Below are 23,819 nucleotides of genomic sequence, written 5' to 3' on the forward strand. Positions count from 1 at the left end.
TATATGTATACATATATATGTATATATATATATATATACGCATAACAATGCGTCTCGCATGGCGCGAGACCGGTAATATGAAGAGTACGAAATCAACGCTTAGCTCCTAATTAAATATATCTGCTCATATAAAACCAGCAACGCCTTAATATAAACATATATATATGTATATGCACGATGACACTCGTCGTCAGTCGCTCGTACGCGGAAATATGTACAATTTAGCGCGAGCGCACGCGCGCCTCGAGACGTCGCGGCCGGACGATCGACGCGGATCGATCGGCCGAGCGAAAATGGAAGCACGATTTTTCTCGGCCGCTCTCCGAGCGACCGAGCGAGCAGGTTTCCGTTCGACGTGCGCGTGCAGTCTCGTTCGTCACAATCAATCGTCTCTCTCTCTCTCTCGTTGATCGCAATCTCTTTTTTCTTTCTTCGCGGCCTCTTAACAGCGGATAACGCTATAATTAGTAACAATCGGTCGCTTTAGCAACACCGGCCGCTTTCTCGACGCTGTGCGACCGGGCTCGCGAGCCTAACTCGATATACTCGCGTGTGCGATTCCCTTTCCGATTATTATTTTGCCGCTCCCCGCCTGCCTGGCGAAATTAATTCGCGCTCGTCGTTTCGCGTTTGTGTCGACGAACCGCGCTCTCCTCGTCTCTCTTTTTCCTTTTTTTTTCCCTTTTTTCCGTGTGATTGCAGCCACCGGCTGTGCTCAGCGTGTCCCCGCCTTCCCGGGCTGCGCCGACTCTTTATCGCGAAATTGAAGAGAACCAACTACCGTTAAACTTACAGAATGCGGTAGAGCCTGGCGTGAAGCGGACCGCGGGTTACCCTGTCGCTGTGCGGGATATTTTTTTCTCTTCATGACCGTGAGTCGACCGTGCCTTTCCGTTAAAACGCGAGAGGACATTTTTTTCATACTTGCTTAATCAAATTCGGTTTGATCAGATTTGGGGAAATTGGCGAAGCGAATTTTTTATCAATTTAAATTTCATCGAAGTGATTGAACGAAATTTAACGAGTTTTTTTGGATGTGGTCAGATTAAATAAATGTAACGGTATGTATTATCAAGCGTCACGAGAAAATAAAAATTTGTATTGATTTATGCAATTACTGGTGGAGGACACTCTATCTCTCTCGAGTTTCATAATTTCCAGCAATTTTGGAACGCGCGCATCAACGTCTCGGAGCTTATAGAAAACTGGTGACTTTGCGTTAGAGTTCGAAATTTAACGTCTTTCCACTTTGATCACGGTAAAGCTCGCGATCGAGAGTACAACATTCCAACGGCCGTTTGCGAATTCACTTGGGTTACGTTATCGAGTCATGTCGGTATCATTTTCGCGCAACTTGAAAAGTTCGCTCTACGCGGCAACTTAGAGGAAAAAAGAAGGAAGGAAGGAAAAGGAAACTCGAGATCCCGCCTCGGTCTACTTCCAATTCGCTGAGCGTTCCACGCCAGGCCACATGAAAAAATAACGCACGTGTCGTAGAAATGCAGCAGCCGTGGAAGCGCGAAGTACGCTTTTTACGATCTAATTACCCGAGCGTAATCTATTTCCTCGGCGAAACTACCCGGCGTGCGCGGCTCGCTCGCGCCACCACGTTCTTTGGCTTTGGCTCCTGCGTAACAGAGTGTGCGGAGACTTCAATCCAGCCGCGGAAATGGCCGCGCTGTTTTCGCAACGCAGAGCCCAACGTTGAATTCGCGAACCTGTGCGAGCGAAGGGAATCTTTCGCACGTCGCGCGCCAAATAGTTGCCGAACTTTCGAGACGACGAGATCGCCCACGCCGCGCGTCAACGAGTCAAACTCGATTAAATAAATATAACGAATATGTGTGTGTGTGTATATACGCGCATGTATGTATTTATATGTATTATGTTTCTATATATAAAATGATTGTGCTGCAAATATGTATCTCTATGTACAACCGATCGGTGAGCGAATGTGAACATGTTACGTACGAGTTGTTAACGTTTAAGCTACGTCGCAACTGTTCCCGCGGTGTTAACTGGTTCGTACGTTCGTTATACAGAATAAAGCATACGTGGATGCGATAACGATGATAATAATTGTTAATATAGACCCAAAGCACTCGGCGAAACACGCGAGAGCGACGGAGAGTTCAACACGAACAGAGACAAGTATCGCGAACGATCAAGAAAGATGAGAGAAGAACAACCGCGACGCGACAGACGGAGGCAAAACTCGAGAAGTTCGATTTTCAATGCTTATCTGCCTGACGAGACCAATCGAACGAACAGAAGAACTCTCTGTGGAAAGCAACTGCAAGACAGAACGCGACAGGACAGAAAAAGTCATACGAAAAAAAGAAAAGGAGAGAGAGAGAGAGAGAGAGAGAGAGAGAGAGAGAGAGAGAGAGAGAGAGAGAGAAAGAGAGAAGGAGGAAAAGAGAGATCGACGCGACCGACATATCGGTGATCGCGCGAGCGCTATTTCCTTAACGAAACGAAACGAACGAAACGAAAACGCAGGGGAATCTCCTCGTAGCGAGACCTAAGCTAATTAAGCGGGGCTCACGTGAGCCCCTTACGTGATACGACTTACGCAGCTAGAGTCAACCTTAAAACCTAATCGTTCATGGAACATACAGCGTTTAATATATCATAGATATATGGGACCAAAATCACCAGCACCAGTCGCGCGTCCGTGACGCCTCGAGCGTTAGACAACACGATCGCCGTGGCGGTGATCTCTCACCGAGAGAGCCTTCGCGACAGACCGAGGACGATCTGGACGATCTCCTCGGGGCTCCCGTGCTCGGCTGCGCGAAGACGAGCGCGAGACTCAACAGCGCGTCCTGGCCGGGCGCTCTCGCGCCGCTTCGACCCGATTGCGTCCTTCATCGCGATGTCCACGACTCTGTTCTATAAGGCACACTCGACAACTTGATGGACGACACCTCCGCGAGCGCGCCGGCAAAAGTGTCCCCGCGAACGTTTCTCTCGTCGCCGCCACCGTAGTCGTCTTCGTCTTCGCCTTCGCGCCCGGCGCGCGCGTCGAAAGTTACGAAAGCGCGAAGACGCGACCGCGTCTAGGAGTCGGTTCGTCTGTCGTCATCTTCGCGAACGGGCAACGTGTTAGTCTTCAATCGCAACGCGGCGACTGTCACGTCGGTGATCCGACGTGATCGTTTCCTTCTTCTTCTTCCCCTGTCGCGACTTGGCGCGTTCCGCGCGAACAGCTCGCGTGAGCAACGGGAAGAGGACGGTTACGGTCTCCATCGGCTTCTGTCTCGCGCGTGCGCGTGCGCGAGCGCGAGCGCGATGTGTAAAAGTATCTCGTATAAAAAATAGAAACGGTCTATTGAAGCGCGTCTCGCCTCGCCTCGCCTCCACCGCGGTCGGCAGAAAGGGACGAGGGTGCGAGCAGGACGGCTGGTTCGTGTGCCAAGCAGCAGCGAATGGTTCCGCGCGCTAAGGCACACCCCGTCGACGTATCGCGCGTCGCGTCGCGTCGCGTCGCGTCGCGTCGCGTCGCGTCGCGACGCGGCTCGAGGGTCCCGACGACTGGTGCCGGCAAGCAATCGTGAGAATAGAGAGGAAAGGGTCACTTCTTCCCTTTTCTCTGGCGAATCTCCACCTACTCGCGTTCTCACTTCGCGTCCGCGATGAAGCGGCGACTCGCGAGTCCGGCCGCTTGTCTAACTTAATGAAACATCGAAGGGCTGGAGAGGAGGGAATCGCGATCCGATCGGCGAGTCGCGCGTTTCAATCTTGCATCGCCGGGGAAGACTCGAGGACACGGGGACGAGACAGGAGTGAGAGACAACGAGATAGACAGAGAGTGTGAGAGAGAGAGAGAGAGAGAGAGAGAGAGAGAGAGAGAGGGAAAGAGAAAAAGAGAGAAGAAAGAAGAGCAAGTAAGAGGGCTCACAAGGGCAGAGTGGGAAGGGGGGATAAACGAAGGGATGAAAATGATCGCCCAAAACGGGCGTACTAAGCGGACCCGGCCGTGACTCGGCGTTATCAACGTGTGATAATATCGAGCATGGCGGATCGTCGTCGTTTCTTTTTTTTCTTTTACCTTTCGATCTCCGTGCTGGGTTCCTCCTCGAAGTCACTCGCTCCGAATCGCGGGCGCGCGCGAATATTGCACTCGGGCAAAGAGGAAGAAGCAAAGTGTGAGAGAGATAGGGGGAGAAAGAGAGAGAGAGAGAGAGAGAGAGAGAAAGAGAGAGAGAGAGAGAGAGAGAGAGAGAGAGAGAGAGAGAGAGAGAGAGAAAGGAAGAAAGAAAGAAAGGAAACGGAAAGGTGCAGAGACAAGAAGAGAGATGGAGGCTCCTTACAGGCAATAAGGATGACAGAACTGGTAAACCAGTCTCTGGCTGCGTTCCGTCTTCTTCATGATGCCCTTCTTGTAGTACTGACGGATGCTGCGGCTGAGCTTGTCGTAGTTCATGGCGGGCCGGTTCTTCCGCTTGCCCCAGAGCCGTGCCACGCGCACCGAGTCCTCGATCTTGAAGACACCCTTGCCACGGTCCAACCAGCGTATGCAGGAGCCGTGCACGCCCGGGCTCTGCAGCAGCTCCTTCAGGAACTGCCACAGGTGGATGTAACTGCCGCCGTTGCGCATCTTGCCGCCACCGCCGCTGCTGCTGCTGCTGCCGCTGTTACCGCCCTGACCGGAGGTGCACTCCTCGTCTTCGTCTGCACAGAGAAGAACGAGCGGACGCGCGATGAGAAGGTGATCAACACGTAAGCGTCGTAAATCGCGTCTTGTATAAAGGACGGGAAGAGGAATTTAAAGTTTGTTTTTTACTTTCAAGTGCACAATATCGACACAAAATGTCGATGGGGTCAGAATGTGAGGTCAGTTCGGAGCGTTCGGTTCTCCATTCTCTTCGACGGTAAATCGATCGGCCATCTTCTACAACGGAGACACGAGCATGCTGCGAGGACGTTGACGAAAAATTACGTGAGTAACGACAGCGACTGCTCGATTGATGAACGACTTACCCTCGTTGGATCGCGAGAGAATCAACTTTGACTCGAACCGAGCTGTTTGACTGACTACCTCAAGTCTAGACGTTAATCTTTAACCCTTTGCACTCAGAGCCGTCTCGCGGGCCTTACCTACCTTACCTACCAGCAGCTTGGCAACACCTTTTTAGAAAAATGTATAAACAGGACATCGCGTCGTATTAAATAGTGTAGTACTTTGAAACCAAGTATCGCTTTCTTTAAGGATTGGTTGTTCAAACTTCTCGGTAAGTTAATTGATAGTTAAATCATATGTTTGTTTTTCCTTCAACTTAGACAAAGACAGAATGTTGACATTAGAGAAGTGTTGATACCATTGTGAATGTCCCCTGAAAGGAGACATCCGAGTGGCTTCCTAGACTTACGATGTCCCCTCAGAGGGGATATTCGAGTGCAAAGGGTTAATAAAATGCGTTAGATTTAAATTCAAAGTCAAAGCCTCTTCGCATTGGACAAAGCCGAACACAATTGCCGAAGAAATATTTCGCTAATCGGAAATATTGATAACGTACCGTCTGAGAAGTCGATGGTGCATGGGGACCCTTTGACGCTGGCGGCTGACGTGTTGCCGATGTTGGCCGGTGGAGTCACGGCGGTATTGGGCGGCTGGACCACTCCGGCTGGACTCCAAGAGGCGGCCAATGTGTTTCGCGGCGACTCCTCGACCGCGGCCTTCCAGATCTCCAGTTGCGCGTGCAACATGCTTCCGCACTGCAACACAAACACAGCGAGCCGTTCTCACTTTAGTCTCGATGTAATAACATTCTCCAGTCGTGGCTCCACTGTTCTCTCTCTCTCTCTCTCTCTCTCTCTCTCTCTCTCTCTATATATATATATATATATATATATTATATATATATATATATATAAGACACATGTATCATAACGGCATGTAATCGTCATATGTCAGTGCTCCGTTTGAAAAGGGCGAACAGCTCGTAAGGTCAAAGTGCACGATCCATTGTGCATTCGGCGTATCTAGAATGAGTTGGACACCGAGCTGGTCAATTTCCTGCGAGAGATCGCGGCGGCGATTAAAAATGAAAGGCGAGCGCGGGGGGAGAGCGCGACCGAGAGAATAGACGAGCGGGAGAAAGAGAGGGAGAGAGAGAGAGAGAGAGAGAGAGAGAGAGAGAGAGAGAGAGAGAGAGAGAGGAAGAGGGAGAGAAAGAGAGCGAGAGACAGGACAGGGGAGAAAGGGGGAAGGAACGAGAAGCGAGGCGCGGAGCGTTAGAATTCCAACGGAAGAGTCGTGTTGTGTATGCGCCGAGAGAAGAGAAAGCGGCTCGCCGTTGAGACGCAACGCAGGCAAGACATTCGAGCGGTTGACCCACTTCTCGATCGTTTCTGCCGAGCCAATGACGCGCGCGCGCGCGTACGCCAGGTACGACGCGAAGCCGATTCTGCTGATCGCGAGATCGCGACGTGTACGCAGGCACGCGACGTCGCGATGTCGGAGGACATCGCCGTCACCCTCGCGACGCACAGATGCGACCCCGCGAGACGCGAGACGCTTCCTCCTCCTGTGCAATAGAGCATCTTCGTTCCTGGATTCTCCAGACGGTTGCATTATTTTCCAGCTAGTTATTTATTTGTTGCTTACTTATTTATTTATCCCGCGCCCGATTGCTTACTTATCTATTTATTCCGCGCCTCGCGATACGCGACGCGAGAGATTAAGTCGCAAATCGTATTCGCATCGATTCATATTATCAGTATACTGCGCGCTACATTGTCTTACAATGCTGCTTACTATACTTACTATATAGCGTAGCCGTTTGCACGCTAAGAGCGCGACACTAGTTTTGCACTTGTTGGAACTCTTTTCTGTCACTCTCGCTCGTGAGTGACTTTTCGCGACGGAAAAACACGACAGCTCTCAACGCTCTCAATGCGCGAGCTCGTGCACAGAGGTTAACTCGTCAGGTTCGTAAGTTGCTGGAAAACGGAAGAATCGCGAGTTTGGTGCAAACGAATTGCGTGCCTCGAGTCCGCCCTGTCCTGCGCCGACCTGTTCCTCCGTGTTTTTTTTTATTTTTCTAATAAGCCGTGCTGATACTTTTGTCGCATGCGTCGACGTGTCGAACGCGATATAGGCTGCGATATAGGCTGGAATATCAGAGAAATATCGAAAAATGACATGCGACCGTCGCGCGGAACATTTCTTTCGATCCGCCGGCATAACTGTGCAATGTCGGAGCATTCCGTGTGCTCCATTCAGCCGCGCCGCAATTACGCTCGCCGCTGCGTCGCGTCATTCCGGGAAGCAGATTCTCGTGTATCGATAATCGCCGCCATTAAAACGCTACGCCAAACCGCAAGGAATGCTGTAATTATTTTCCTTCCCTCTCTCTCTCCCTCTCTCCCGGGAGGCGAAGGAAGAGGGGGAGGGGAATTCGATGAGCGAGTGCGCCGTGACTCGTCCGAGTTTTTACTCGGACCGAGTGTCGCGTTAGAGCTCGGAGTCACCCCAGATGTGCAACCCGATTCCCTCCCTTTCTCTTCTGCCCCCGCGCCGATCGACTCTCTCGTTTGTTCAATTCCACGATGATTCGGAAATGTTTTCTCGCGACATTCTCCGAGATATATGTATACGCAGAAGTACGAACGACTCGCCTTGCTTTCAATGCGACACATCGGTATTCAGACTTTTTCTCTTAACGATTCTCGGAAGATGAATCTTCCCATCGGCCATTAGATTCGTTTTAGAGCTCGCCGAGTAGTGAAAGTACTTCGCGACTCTTGCGCCACCGTGGAATAAAAAATGTTGTGCTCGAGACAGAGTTCCCGGGCTTCTCGAACTTGCCTCCTCAGAATCGGAGATTTCGTTCCCTCCGACCAGACGAGACGCGTCCGGTCCGTTCATCGTCACGCTGATCCGTCGCGCACTTGCAGGGAAAGAAACTCACAGAGCCGATCGGTAGACTCGTTCCGACGGAACGACTCTCGATCCTCGAAAATCTCGATCCCTCGAATCCGTGAGATTACGCTTCGCGGATCTCACGCGAGGGCCCGCGTGAATTCCGTCTCCGCGGGCGGAAATTTCAGCGCGTCAACGAACGCACCAAGGCGAGGAAGGAAGACGGGAGGGTCGCAGGACGAGATCGCAGATAGAACGTGACCATAAGCCCGGCCATGATTCCACGCTGCGAGGACTAACGCGCGGTACTTCGTATACGCGCGATTATCCAATTACTAGACGCAAAGCGGGATCCATTATGCATGACTACTTCTTCCCCGCTGTTCGCCAATCAACAACAGCAACAGCAGCAGCAACAGCAGCAGCAGTGCCAGCAACTATACTATTACCACCACTACCTCGCTTGCTATTAATTTCCGTTAGACTCGACGCCTGTACTTTCGAACGTAACGAGATGCGCGTCGATCGATGCACGCCGATGCCTCCGAGACCCACTCGCGGTCACGACTTAAATATACCATCGCGCGTGTGTTTCTTCCTCTCGCGTCTTTCTTTTCACACGCGAGTTTCCCTATACCCTTTCACCCCCTCGCCCACCCACGTCGCCGTTGTCGTCGTCGTGACGCAACGCGCGCGATGCGTTCCGCATCTCCGCTAAAATCGATCGCTCGGCTCGCGTGCGACGACGTAATGTCAAGTTCACCTCCTCGCGGGCACTTTGGCTTTGGCTTTCTCAAGTTTAGGGTTGACCAGGCGCTTAGGCGGTACAAGCAACATCGACGCAACCGGTTTTTCGCACGCTCGCGCGCGCCGACGGAAATAAAACTCGTTACTTAATAAGCGACAATGCGGCTTTATGCACGCACGTGCGCCCGTCGGGAAACGACGGCGGAGAAAAATACCGGTTGCCTCGCCGTTTGTTCTTCTAACCGCGCACGGGCTCTCGTCACGTAACAACAATGTACAGTCGCACGATGGCTTTTATTATTATATTTATCTCCGCGTCTTTTCCCGATATCGCTTTATCGACGAGCGAGCCTCAGCGCCGTGAAGCGATTCGTTCATAAAAGGACAGAGACAGAGAGAGAGAGAGAGAGAGAGAGAGAGAGAGAGAGAGAGAGAGGGAGAGAGAGAGAAAGTTGAGATTGTCGGTGACAACTGGCAATCAACTGGTTCATTCTTGCTTGTTTCGTTCTTTTCCATTCTTTTTCTACACTCTGTTTCTGCTTAATATCCATGTGTGTTGTTTGTATTCATTATTTATATATTTATATATTTGTTCTATTCTGTCTTCCATCCCTGGTATCTAACATTTGAGGCCGGTTTTTCAATAATAGTTTAAACTTAGATCGAAGAAACTCTGTTCTCAAAAGCATTAGACTGTTTTTCAATGGATAGATCAGAATAAAACGTAGTTTAAAATATAGTTTAAACTGTGAACGATGACCGTTTAAACGTCGTTTAATGGATTAGTAAACGTCGTTACACACACACACACACACACACACACACACACACACAGTACAGTGTTTCTATTATTATATTTAAAATCATATTGTTAAATATTGTTAAATATTTCTAAAAGTATAAAATATTTGTTACGGTGTTTGATGAATATTATGAAAGGAATAGTAAAGATGAGGATATTTTAGAATATATAAAACACATTTACATGAGAAAAAATCGTGTTGTAAGGTGAAAACCAAATCATTTTGAAATTTGGGATGAAAAAGATATATCATATAAATTAAATGATATATATAGAATACTTTTCAATTATATTAGTTTTAACTAATTAACTAGTTGCAAAATATGGTGTTTACTAATAATGAATATTGTACAAATAGTATAAAATTGATTTATATTGTATATTTTATTTTTTCCAGAAATCAGACTCTCTTAGTATGTATGAAATGATATTATTAAAATTAAGATTTTATGCTAGTGTATCTTTTTTGATAAGCGTAGGTGATTTTGTTGGTGTTCATAAAAGTACAGTAGGTAAAGTAATCAATAAAATTTCGAGAGCAATTGCTCAACTTAGATCTATAAAATTTTCGAATACAGAAAAAGATATTCAAAGATTTCATGAAAAGTTTTACAATAATGCAAGATTTCCACGTTGTATGGGTGCCCTAAACTGCACTCATATTAGAATTAAATCTCCACGTGTCTAAAAGTGACCCGCACAGCGATGGTTTTTCGTTGCCAACTTAAGAATAACAAAGATTTATCTAAACTGTCTTCAGCGTATGCTTGAAAAACACACAAGATGTAAACTAGGCTTATGGATCAAGAAAGGATCAGATAATCTTTAGTTTAAACCACGATTGAAAAACCGGCCCTCATTCAACTTTCTGTTTCATCTGAGATTATTTCTATCGCGTTGTGTACAAAACGAAAGAAGTGTTGTAATAAAAATTATTACATATTGCCGTATGTATCGAGGGGCGCTGTAACGTGCTCTGACGCAAACGCGCGTGATTCTTTCACGCGCCAGGTGATTTTCATGGGAATCCCCATCCCGTTAAGTGTCGAAATCCTTGCGCCTCTGCTTCCTACTCGTACCTGCTCTTCAGGTACGGATTACGCGGAAGGAACGCAAACGCGCACGTCGGTTACCAGGAAATTCACTTTCACCGGACCTCGAGCGCGGGCATTTCACAAGTCCGACCTGAGCCGTCGATCGTTTTCGTCGCTCGACTCCCCTTCATCGCTTCCCCCCCGCGTTCTCCTCCTCGATATGCGACCGTTCGCGGAGAAAAATATCGACGCGTAACGCTTCTCCTTGAGATGCAGAAATTATGAACGGAACGGAACGCGCAAAACTTTCACGCGCGTGTAACCACGATAAACGCGAGAAGCGTTGTAAATTTTCGCGATGACGTTAGATAAACCTCGCTTCGGAAAAACGCGCCGACAGACTGATAAGAACGGCAATTCTGCAAGATTGTTCGCTCACTACCAATGCCGGAAGATTTTAACGGATATCCTCAGTCTACGGAGGAGCGACATTTTGCGCGCGATACGAGTCGATTTCATGGTTCCTTTTACCATCGTCAAACTTACCCACGTCTCTCAGTGAGTGAGAAAAAATCAGCGGCTGATCGAGCTGTTGAAGCGCTCATGAATCTTCAATGAGGTCGCTCATTAGATACTGCGTCAACGAGATACTAAAATTGCAAGTCGCGCGAGAAGATAAGAGAGATAAAAGGGGAGACGAGGTGGGAGCAAGGAGTGAAATAAACAGCAACTGAGTAGGAAGAAATAGCAACGAAAAGAAAGAAATGGAAACAAAAAAGAAAGAGAAAAAAAAAATAAGAAACAATGGGGGATGATAAAAAATAAATATAGGAGAATAAAGAATAAAGATAAAAGGACAATAAGGAATGGCGGAATAATGAATAAAATAAGGAACAAAGGCTCGCTGTGAAATTCGTGCGGGGAATAATAGCGGATAATTTCCTTGAAAATTGGCCGGGACTCTTTGTGTCCCATCGCGCGCGCGCGCGCGCTTCAAGTCAAGCGGATGAAAGTGCATTCGCGCTCACCTGAGGAGCTCTCTGGCAGAATTCCTCCTCGGAGAGGGAGGCCAGCGTCGCGCCGTCCACGTTGAAGCTCTCCAGCGGCACCGAGGGCAACTGCAATTGCCGCCTGGCCCACTGCACCCAGGCCGCAACGTCCGCTGCGCTCCAGCGCCTCGGTTCTGCAATTAAAAGCCGGCGATCCGACGTTATTCTCCGCGGTCGTCTCCGGAAAATCGCGCGGCCGCGCGATAGCGCGCAGCGAGACTATTACGCGTTATTATATATACGATGCAGTTGTGTTTACAGCGAGATAATGGGAAGTGCGATGAATCCAAGCCGCGGCGATCAATTGAAAACGCGTAATTGAGCGACATGCAATCGCGCTTCACGCGCGCTCGGAAAGAAGGTTGAGATTACGCGATTAAATTCAACGTTATGCAACACGACAGACGATGGAGCTGGATAGAATGAGGTGGAATTAGACGGATGATAAAATCGAATGAGATCAGATTTTGCTATTAGATCGATGCGTATTATTTGAATATCTCGGTCGATCTTACAGAAATTACAAGTAACGACTTTGAATGACAGCGAGAAGCCTAACTAGCCCTTTGTATCTTGAATTAATTTATCTGGATTAATTTGCCTAAGGCTTATGAAATTTTTACGCAATTAAATAGCTTTCGGCGTGTTACAAACATAGGGAATAGGAAAAGAAATTTTACAGCGATTTAATGATAGAATTTTAAGGTGCTACTTGTATAAGTGAACCAACAAGAATGTAGGATGAGGCAGAAAAATAGTCTAAAACCATATGAGCGTTTATATAGAACGGCACTTTTAACACTAGAAGGACTGTAGGAGCTAATTTGGCCCCAAGCATATCTTTTCGTAAATAACAAATAGAAAGAAACGAAACGTATAGGTAATTATAAAATTTAACGTTTTGACATTAATATCATTAATTTATTGAGCAAAAAAACTATTATATTATATTGAATTTTTTTAGTCTTTGATGAAAGACTAAACGTGAAATACAACGCCGTTATGTACTACAGGAAACGCATCTGTATATACTTTTCTTTGTACAATTACCGCACACAAATTTTTTACACCAACAACATTTTCTAAATTTGTGGCTTCTTTTGCAGTTTTTTTTTATTTGACAAAATGGTCGTTTGCCTGAAGCATTGTCAGATGCAATTTTTTTTCCCGGTTGAATCAAAATTTTGAGACTTTCGTCTTTGGGCAACATATAGGGCACTGAACTCTTCCGCGAGATTTTGTAAAAAGATTCTTTTTGATACACGTAACTTCCTTGTATATAATCCATGCATTTATAGCAGCAAAATTCAAAATATTATAAAAAGTATGAACTGGCCAACGGCGAGATGATATATATGCATATCTATGTATACATATGTATGTATATAATGGTTTTTCAAGCAAACAAATGGATAAATATACAAAAAAAATATACGTAAAAAATATACGTAAAAAATATACGTAAAATATATGAGAGTACAATATCAGATATAAGGGAACCAAATTGGCTCCAACGGTCCTTTTAGATAGACAATTAAATAAAAATTCAACCATCTTATATGAATGAAAAATTTTTTTACCAAAATCAAGAATATGAAAAATGATGAAAAGTCACAAAAGGATATTACGTGGAGGCAAAGTTGAAAGTACCGTCGAGATATAAAGGATTAAAAGAGATCGAGATCCGTAGTGATTACGTAGAACGGACATAGCTGAGCTATCGTCGCAACCGGCATACGTATCGAGATCGATCGTGAAGAAATTTGTAAATTTGTAATTGCGTCGATGACGTGGGATCGCCATCACGGTGGAGCGCCGTAATTTCGTAATTCCGCGTGAAAGCACACCGACGCGACTCCGTAACTTATTTCAAACGTGACATCATGGTCCGGACAAGAGGCCAGCGCATAGTACATCGACAATGACGACGACGACGACGACGACGACGACGACGACGACGACGACGGCGGCGTCGAAGGTGACGAAGACGACGTCAGCGACGACGAAGACATCGGAACTGCGCCCGCGGCAAGGTAACGAGAAGGTCTAACCAAGCGAGGCTACTCTTAGCCGATACGCAGCATGGAGAAAATCAAGGTACGGCGTCTCTCTCTCTCTCTCTCTCTCTCTCTCTCTCTCTTAGTATTTCTGATCTTAATCCGCTCTGCGTCAGGGCAGTAGCAACAACTTTCTACGACAGCTAATTGCTAGGAGATAGTCCACGGATAAATGAAAGTAAGGAATTAATGAAGCTCGCCACACCTGCCAGAAGAAGACAGAACCTGCCTCCAACACTCCACGCGTTTCGCACGAAACGTCTCTTGGACGTGAGGAAGTGTAAACGAGCGAGAGCGAGCGAACGAAAGAAAGAGAGAGAAAGAGAGAGAGAGAGAGAGAGAGAGAGAGAGAGAGAGAGAGAGAGAGAGAGAGAGAAACGGGGACAGAGACGCTCTATTTGATTTCTTAACTGAAATCGCCATGTGCGCGCTGATTTCACGATACGCGTTTGCACGGGGGGCGTGTGCGATAAAGGTCGCGATCTTCAGCGAGCGATAAAGAACGATAGAATCGGTAATCATCGCTAAGTAATTGTTACACGTCGGTTTACATTGTCGAAGCGTGTTCCGCGAGAGTAGGGAGATTCGGCGATAAGATCTGCGGGGAAATCGCGTGCCCGGTGGTAATCGGCTACACGCCTGATAATGATAATAATTATCGCGCACGCATGATCCTGCCAGCCATTGCCACGGCGACGATTATGAGGAACGCGTTTCTAAGGATAAACGCGCAAGGCCGCGCAGCGATAGGTGCGCGCGTGCATTTGCGCGTCGATGAGAAAGTGCCGACCAGACGCGGTCGCTTGCGCGCGCGATACCTGCGATTCTATATTCCGCTCAGAGAAATATAACGAAAGTAGGAGGGGGGATGGAGAGCAATCGGGGAGGGGAGCGACAATAGAACGGAAAGCGACTCGGAAGATCGCCGGTCGGACTCGATGAAGCTGCGAGGCACGACAGGACGGAAGTAGAGCCGCTACACTCACCTGGGTGAATGCCGAGCGCCACGCAGGTATTGTCGAAGTCCTTCTGCAGCTGCTGAATCGCCAGGCTGAGGACCGGCTCGAGCTGCTCGCGGGCGAGATCGCCGACGCACTCGCCGGTCTCCATGTCCTCGACGTAGCCGGTGCCGACGCCACCAAGATCCACCGGTCTCAGGTTGTACTTCCTCTGGAAGCTGGTGTCGCGCAGCACTTCGCGCAACAGCTGATGATCGCTCTTCTGACCGTCCTTGAAGAGCTCCTCCTCCTTCCGCAGAGGATTCGCCAGCTCGTCCTGCGAGGGTTCCACCTTCGGCTGGCTGGTCTTGGAGATCGCATCCGCCGGTTCCTTGCGGACACCTTTGAAGAGAAGCTCGCGCAGCGCCGAGCTGCTCTCGTACTCGCTTGGGCCAGGCGATGGTGAGGAGGACAAGCACGGGGATGAACCGTTGCTGTTGGAGACTGACCGCGGCTCCTCCTTGAAGAGGATTTCCTTGAGTAAAGGATGACTCTGTACACCGGCCTCCTCTTTCTTCGGCAAGAAGTCCGCGTCCAGGCTGTTGTAGATGTCCTCTTCGCTCCGCGGCGGAGTACAGGGTACCGTACAGTCGGTCGAGTCCTCGCGGTAACCTAGACTCTCGGCCAAGAGTCTGGAACAAGGCAAAAGTGCGCGACCGGTTAGGAGATGGAGAGACGAAAGCGAGAGACGGAGAACCCGAGAAATATGAGTCAGAATCGAAGATTGCTCATGAAGAGGCTAAACGTGGTCGTATGTGAGCTGCGTTTGCCTAACCGAGTGATCGCCGAGGACCAGATTTTACGTAAGACGAATATTTTACGCAAGAGCTATCAACCAGAAGTATCGAACTGATTGACGAAATACTCCCGTCATGTTTGCGCCAACGAGGAATCACGGCTGGGTAATCCTATAAAAAATTTACCATGAGAAAAGTGCTCGATATTTGTAACATATAAAATTCTAATTCTTATTGTTAAAATTAAAATTTTATTTTGTACATCGAAATTATATTTATTAATATATTGCTTAATATAATATATAATAAATTTAAGATTAAAATTTCTTTTAGAGCCATACTTACAACCATAAAATATATATAGAATAGATTGTAAAAAATGTATAAATGTGTAAAAATGTATATAATAAAATTATGTTCATTATGTAGCGGTTATGTTCATTGAGAGAAAAGTGTTTGGTATACTTGCAATTATCGTGTAGCGAGAGAATTATAGTTGGGAACATCATTTTTGTAGTGAACGTTACTATGTTATTAGCAATAACCTCTTACACGCGTAAGACTGCTATTACCTTTCCGTTGGAACAGCAAGAAGATGCAGTTGATGCCGAAAACTATAATTTTACTGACCGTTCTTTTGCCTCCTAGTTTAGAGTAACGACAATTCGCGACGCAAGGATCTCTCTACCGAAGAGGACCTACCTAGATTCCTGAAGGATGGCCAAGAGGTCGAGGCTCTTCTCTCTCTTGACCGGCTGCTTGGCCGACGGTTCCGGGCTGGTGGGATAAAACTGGGCGCTCTGGGGGCTCCTGGGCACGTAGTAGGGGCTCGTCGGATACCCCGGCGAGGATCCTTCGCGCGAGTAGTTAGGCGACAACGGCAGCTCGCCGTTGTTCTGATGATACGGCGGGCTCTGGTAGATCGTGGGTGATCCTGGACGCGGCGAGCGCGCCTCCTGCTTGATTTGCAAGCTCTTCAAGCCGACTTGGCCGCCGCCGGTCGGGTTGTAATCATCCGGCAAGAGCGACAGGTCGAACTGAAAGGTGCTGTAGTCGAACGACGGCGAGTAACCGGCCGCGGTCGGTACCGTCTGCGGCATCTGGAAGAATTCAAGATCGCAGATCGTACATTATCGTTCGTTCGGTGGTCGGCCAGCAAAAAATGTCGACGAGAGAAAGCGGCGTGGGGCGCGAGGAGCGAGACGAGCGTGTCTCGCGGCGCCAAGGCTAGATCGAGACCGGAGAGTATCTTTCTTGGGCTCGGGTTCTGGGCGGTGATGTGCGCAATTAGAGCGCGATTAGTGGTGCCGGCCATCGTCAACACACAATGGAGAGGAGCGCGTCGCGGTAACGATCTCGGCGTTGCGATCTTGCGGCGGGCACGAAAAAACGAAACGAAATGGGAACGCGAGTCCTTGCATCTCGCATCTTTTTCACGGTCGTCGAAAGCGTATTATGTATGCGTGTGTGTGTGTGTGTGTGTGTGTGTATGTGTGTGTGTGTAATATATGCACGTTATATTAGGCAAAGCGGCAATAACAACCTTTATCCTCGCTTTTTAGTCGTATTCTATATTTTGCTATTTGATCGTTCTTGCTTTCCTCACTCATGTGTGTAGCGTCCGATAAAATTAAAATTATTACTATTTATGAATAAATATATCGTATATTACTACACATTTTGTATTTGCCTCCGAATTGCATATTTGCAGATGTTCATTATCACCATCACCGTATAATAAGAAGGCGGCAAGAAGGTTGCGACACTCTCCGTGTCGACGGATTTCGCAATGCGTCCGTATCCAAGAGGAGAATCTACTTTTCGATAATTGGATACCGTTTTCTGCGGCTCATCACCATCGTAAAAGTGTCGCAATCTTGACCACAGCTTTTGGCGAGGATGATCAGACATCTCGCGGATCGCAGACGGATCAGAATTTTTCGATATAAATCTCCTCGACTCGTAGCGGCGTCGATAACGTAAACAATTCGCGCGGAGTAGCAGCGATAACGAGTGACGAGTCGTTAACTATTCGCCAGCCGGATCGTAAAGGCGGACGCGGACATGTTATAAAGCGTATAGGAACGGCAGTAAAACCCGTCTTTTTTGCAAGAGTCACCGCGTTGCGGCGCACAGGCTGCTCCTCATATCGATCCGCGAAAGCGAAAACTACGCGGGGCGCGCTCAGCATCCGCGGTATCCGCGGACGGAACACTTTCCCCGCGACCGGGGCCTCGGTGGACCCAATTGCCCGTTTATCTTTCAGCGTGTTTATTGCCCGTCGTGCGTTTGACCCCGCGTCAGTTTGTTACGCCGCGCGAGTCGCTCACGGCGATCGCGCCGCTTCGCGCCGCGCCGCGCCGCGCCGCGCGCATCCCTCTGCCGAGCGCGGCGACGCTGCTCGCGGTCTATCGTTCCGCCGAGCGCAGAGCGCCTTTCTCGGAGGAGTGACCGTAAATTTGTAATATAATAAAATCCAGGAGACCGTCACGCGGCGAGAAAGTTCAAGGGAGAGATTTAAGACCGATGCAGCAGACGCGATTTCGATTAGAAGGCAATTGCGAGGGAAATCCACAACGATCTCCTCGAAAAGAAAACGAAGGAAATAATTTTCAGCAAATCCGGAGAGCGACGCGTGCGAAGCAACGTTGGGGTGACGTAGGAAAAGAAGAAATTAAAAACAATCTAGATGCGTCTTGAAATGCGTTGAAAAATGAGTACGTTTTAAAACAACTCGTGGTCGCAGGAAAGGAGAATTTTCATTTCCGGAGATGCTAGTTGGATGTATCTTGAGATGTGGAAAAATGTCTGTGCCTTTTGAAAGTATTTATTGCCGTAGGAAGGAGAAATGTTTATTCTCGGAAATACCATTGAGCGAAACGGCGATTCGAGAAGCAACTCGCGAGAAACATCCTCGCGAACGACATCCGCGAGAAAGACATCCGCGTAGATTTGGGAAGAAATGCGTTGTCGCAAAAGAACGACGTAAGGAGACACGCACGGTAGGGGAACATTCCATTTGGATGCTCCTCGGATGCAAATATGTGAAATCTCCCAAAGTGGGTGTCTTTTGAGTGTCCTTTGGGTGACGAACAGTCGCACAGCCGCGCAGAAGGAAAACGTTGATTTCTGGAAATGCTAATGAGAGATCCTAGATCCTAGAGAGAGGCTAAGTGGTTTCGATCTCGCGCTCATCTCACTGTCTCTCTCTCTCTCTCTCTCTCTCTCTCTCTCTATATATATATATATATATATATATGTATCGCGCGCGCGTGCATGAGGCAAACAAAACGTCGAGAGATACGCGTCGAGAGACGAAACACTCTCCTCCCTCCCGGCAGGCCCGGTGTGGTGCACCTTAAGGGCCCATTTATCTCTACGTGTGTTTATTGCCCGTCGTGTGTTTGACCTCGCATCAGTTTGTTACGCTTTGTAAGCCCATTACAGCGTTCCCAGTGCATCTTCCCTGCGCTCAGGCGGGGTCGCATCTGACATTTTGACGTAGTGCCCCGCAAAGGTCGACGCGAAATAAACGATTATGCCCACAGACACACGTACGCGCTCGCGCGCAGGCACAGGGCTCTCACAGACAACGAAAAGACACAATACCCTCCCCCACCTTGATCGCACGAGCACGGGAGAAGACTGTATGCGCGTCCACGTGAACGCACGCTCGCGCGGGCGAGCGCGCGCGCGAGCGTGCGAGCGCACCGAGAGGATAGGAGAGCTCTCCGGAGAGAGCGCGAGAAACAGAGAGAGGGAGAGACACGACGAGCGCGAGCAAACTTGCTGCCCTCTCTCTCTCTCTCCCCCCCTCTCTCTCTCTCTCTCTCTCTCTCTCTCTCTCTCTCTCTCTCTCTTCTGGCGAGGGGCCTCCTCTCGAAAGGTTCCGAGGAGAAAGAGAATGTTTATCTATATACTGATGGCATCTGAGAGAACGATGCACCCCTCACCGGGAAGAGAACCTTCCTGGATTTCCGCGCGAAACCACGAGACCGACTCGCCGCGCGAGACGACTCGCAAGACAGCGGAAATATTCTGCGGCTCGTCCTGCCGACCCGGCCAGGTGCCTTCGCACTTTCAGAGGGCCGGATTCCGAGAGACGCGACGTCTCTCGGCTGATGTTTCGGCCCGAGAGTGTACGGAGACCTTCGTCACGCGTCGGGATAAGCGCCGCACCGAAGTGTATTATCCCATGTTCCTATTTCGCAGCGTTCAAGTGAATATTTTCGCAAGCAAACGCGCGCGCGAGAACTCTCTCTCTCTCTCTCTCTCTCTCTCTCTCTCTCTCTCTCTCGGCGCTGCGGAAAGCCTTAATGGTTCTCCTTGGATTTTTCGCCACCTGCCTCTCGTGCCTTTCGCAAAGACAAGCTATTGACGTCACCCGTTCGACTAATCGCCGGTGCAGCTCCGTTCTCCCCTTCCGTGCGCAAAACACGGGATTCCACAGGAGTCACGGGCCGACCTCATAATTTTCGAGAGATCGTCGTTCTGTTTAAACACCGTAATTTATGCGCGAGTGCTACATCGCCGCGCGGTACATTTGATACCCCGCCGCTGTGTTCCTCTTTGACTCTTAAATTCGCTCTTAAATAGATAGGAAGCGAGATAGAGATAGGCAGATAGACGGATAAATAGATACATCTGGAAGAGAGATGGGAGGAGGAGCGATGTAGCGGAGAAGAGGTACCAACTCTAGTAATACCAAGGAGAAGGATACAATTAATTGTAATAGTTCCTTTGTAAATTTTACACTCGATTGTTTCTCGACCAGCTCTCTTCTTAAAGTTAAATTGTCGCTCAGCAGAATATCGCACACCTTTGGTAAATGAAAGCAATATTCGATTAAACAAACTCCCCTCCCTAAAGAAATTGCGAAAATTAATGTTTCGTGTCGAGAGAGACGAGGATTACAGTTCGCAAATAACAGTCACAAATTTTTCCATTGTCCGGCGTGTATATATAGAATTATCGCGAATTTTATCACGTCGACGCAGGATCGCGAAGGGGTTAACGCCAATCGTTATCGGCGAAGTCGCTCGTGAGAAGCGTGCTCGGTCGCACTGGAAGATCGATAAAGTGGCATGAATTATTGTTTCGTCGCGAACACACCTCCACCGAATGACATTACATAACGAAAAGGAGAGTGAGAGAGCGGGAGAAGGAGACGGCGACGTTTCAACGTTCGTCGTGTCGCAACATGACAGAGAATTATCGTTAACGAAACGCAGCTCGGCAATTGCTCGCGATAACGCGCGAGTTATCGGGTCGTGTGCCGTTTCGTAACGAACCGAGCTTTTCACGATCTCGCTCCTCAGACTTTGGACGCGCGCGCTGACATTTTGGGCGAGAAATCGCGACCTTCGATAACACCGAGCGACCGAGAAATTGACGAACGAGGCGCGAGCGCACTCTTCTCGGGAGACTCGAGAAGACCGCGGTTTCCTCTCACTCGTCGTAAAAATATCTGCGTGCACCGTCTATCAGACTCGCGGCATTTGAATATGCATTCCGTGCTTCGAGAGAGACAGAGAGAGAGAGAGAGAGAGAGAGAGAGAGGAGGAAGAGGAGGAGGGAAAAAAGCCAAGAAGATGCAAAATTAATAGACGGCTGTAAAAAGTGTCAGAATCCACGAGATGCGCGTTCGAAAATGCTCGATCACGATAAAACGCGAAGCGCACCTTCTTATCTTTGCTCACTGAATACAACGTACATTGTTCATACGTTTCATTGTTTGTAGCGTTATTTCCTTACAAATTAGATATTTTGTCTAAGATTGTCTAGGTTTTTAACCTTTAGACGACCGGAAACCGATATATTGGCGCGAAAGTGGCGCCACCTTTTTCGTCATTCAACCTAATGATGTTAATAATAAAGTTCTAATACTTAAAATAAAAAAGTCGAAGAAAACAACTGCGGTAATCTAAAGGTTAATCAACCCCCATGTTTCACTCTCGAATTTCGCTCTTCAATATTGGAATTACCGACGAAGTGACTTCTTTGTAATTTCTAAAAAATTATTCAGACTTTTTTATATTTTATATTGCTGCGTTTTACGTTTCTAAACGATGTTGAAGACGAAACTAAGAGAGATGGAGAAACCTTTTTCCCCCTGCATCACGTATTCTTTCGAATGCCTGTCGTTTTGACCGCTCCGGTACGAACCGTCCGTGCATGCTATCAAACGAATCCTTGAGGAATTATAAAATTTAACGAACGAATCACACAATGTACGACGTATGATGTTACATCGGTGAAATCGGGGCACGCTGGGCGAGCGCCTGGATGCGCCGCGCGGCGATTTCATCTAGCTGGATGTGTGGCGCACCTGATACTTAAACGAGTTTAATCGCGCTTTCGACCTCGTTAGTGTAATGGATTCTGGTAAATGGCGATATGCGCCTGTCGAAACGATATAATATCGACATCGGGGAAACCTTCACGCGAAGAGCCCGAGGTGCTGAGCTTCATCGTGACGTTCTGATTTTACCGGAGGATGAGCTGCGTCCAATCCGAAAGACATGCCACCTTGTGACGTGACGTCGTAACCGCGACCCGACGGAGTTCTTCGATATGTTTATCGAGTGCCTTTCGAATAGCCGATAGGACAGGAACGTGGACTGCGCGGGGAGCAATGGTATCGCGCTTCACGAGAGAGAGAGAGAGAGAGAGAGAGAGGGAGACGAGCACTCTCGGCTCCATTGTGACGTAAGTGATTTAGAAAGGATCCTGACGTCACGTGTCTGCTTTGTACGTCGCGGCTGATATAAATCCATTGCGACATCCCGCGTCGATCTGAATCTGGTTTCGAGAAGTGCTTCCCCTCCTTTCCGCCCGCCCGCTCGTGAATACTGACACCGTCTCTTCATCCCGCCGCCAATTTAATCAATTCTCTCGCATGTTTGCCGGTCAATTAACCGGTTGAATTAACGGAGAAATACGAAGAGATCGCCGCGTTTTAATTGAGCGGACACGCGCGTCGTCGTGCAAATTTGCCGACCTGCGATCGAGACGGCGCGCGATCTCGCCGATATTCCCGTTCATTACCCCGCCCGCGGCTCGGTAATGTCGTTATTAGCGAGGCGACCACGGACACGCGACGAAGAAGCTCGAGAGAGGCGTGCGCGCGACCTTCGTCACTTCGTCGCCCGAAACTTTTCCTCCCGCGCTCTTGTCTCGGCCAGCTCGATTCGAGGTCGGCCGCGTCGTGGAAAACCAGGATTTTTCGTCGCGCGTGTGAGCGTCATGCGACGACGATGACGACGACGACGACGACGACGACAACGACGACGACGATGGTCGTTTCTTAAACCGCGGAAAAATCGACCGCCATATTTAGCCGGGCGAATCCGTCGTGTCTCGTACGAGATAAAACGCGGCGCTGTTCGCGCGCAAAAATTCACGCATGCGCACGCGCATGTCCCGTGAATGCGCAGTTTCCATTTGCGTCGAATTTTACAAGCCGGAATATTTACGAGAGGAATTTCCTACCGAATTACCGGCGACACGAGGAGCGTGACGAGGCGCGCGCGGCCGCTTGTCGTCTCCTTCCAACTAACCGCATGCGTTCACGTAAATTTGCGCTCGCCGGCTCGCTCGTCGTGCAGTTAATTCCGCTAACGCTAACCGCGGCAAACCGATGTCAGCCGTTCTCAAGCTGAACGGCCGCACGGTATCGCGACGGCTCACGTGCGTCATAGCGCTGAATTACTCCAGAAACCCCGTTTCCAGCTCGTCGCCCGTTCCTAACTCTCGTCGCGCCTCGCTCTGAGACGCGCTCGGTTGTGCGCTTTCGGCCGTTAAAACTCAAGGTTTGCTTAGGAAGGAGAAGCGAAAAAAGTCTAACTCTCGAGAGCTAAGCCGCGAGATGACTATCTCTCGATAGTCTCTCTCGAGAGAGAGACGGTCGCCGCAGAAGGACGCTATATACGACAAAAGCTCGGCCAGGTTACAACCTCGTTAACACTCTTATTACCTCAAGTCAGCGAGACGAGCAAAAAAAGATGTTATCCCGAGCGGGAGAAGATATTCACATTCGCCTAGTCCGTCGTAAAAATAACGAAACGACGGTAAGAGGCAGAACATCGCGTGCGCTTGGCGGTTATAATAAAACGCGCGCGCCTGCTTGGTCGAGAGCGCCACGGCGCGCGATTTGTTTATACATATTACATAACACACAATTAATAGAATCGCGGTAGAAGAAATACATACATGCGGTACGGCCGAGTCGAGAAGAATCACGCTGAAAAGCGCGACGGAACGGAGGGAATCGCGAGCTGCGGGGCAATCTCAGCTGCTTGCTCGGCCGGACCTTTAAACGCATTTCCGCATGATATTCATATCTCTTTTTCCGCGAGATCGTTCCCGTTTGCCGACCGACGCGGCGACATATGGGATGTACAAGACGCGCGAACAAATCAGGTGCGTCATTAGGAGAGTGCGCGAACCGTGCGAATGAGGATTATTCATTCGTTCGCCGAATGGAGATATGTAGGAAGTGTTTTCGCCATTCATTATCTGATTTC

At 48.8% G+C, this 23,819-nt stretch overlaps 1 protein-coding gene across 1 annotated transcript in view; it reads right to left on the reverse strand.

Annotated features, from left to right (window-relative positions):
* Positions 1-4,259: 4,259 nt before the first annotated feature.
* The window catches only part of Ets98B (DNA-binding protein Ets98B), a 44,606-nt gene continuing 25,046 nt past the window's right edge, over positions 4,260-23,819 (reverse strand). Inside the window, exons 2-6 of the mRNA XM_019845208.2 lie at positions 15,997-16,394; positions 14,546-15,189; positions 11,482-11,636; positions 5,523-5,721; positions 4,260-4,677 (exon numbers count right to left, since the gene is read on the reverse strand). Coding sequence (XP_019700767.2) covers positions 4,313-4,677; positions 5,523-5,721; positions 11,482-11,636; positions 14,546-15,189; positions 15,997-16,394 — 1,761 coding nt within the window. The 3' untranslated portion in view covers positions 4,260-4,312. The remainder of the gene's footprint in view (positions 4,678-5,522; positions 5,722-11,481; positions 11,637-14,545; positions 15,190-15,996; positions 16,395-23,819) is intronic.

The sequence above is a fragment of the Harpegnathos saltator genome, unplaced genomic scaffold, assembly GCF_003227715.2.
Source record: "Harpegnathos saltator strain DR-91 unplaced genomic scaffold, Hsal_v8.6 scaffold144, whole genome shotgun sequence".
NCBI lineage: Eukaryota > Metazoa > Arthropoda > Insecta > Hymenoptera > Formicidae > Harpegnathos > Harpegnathos saltator.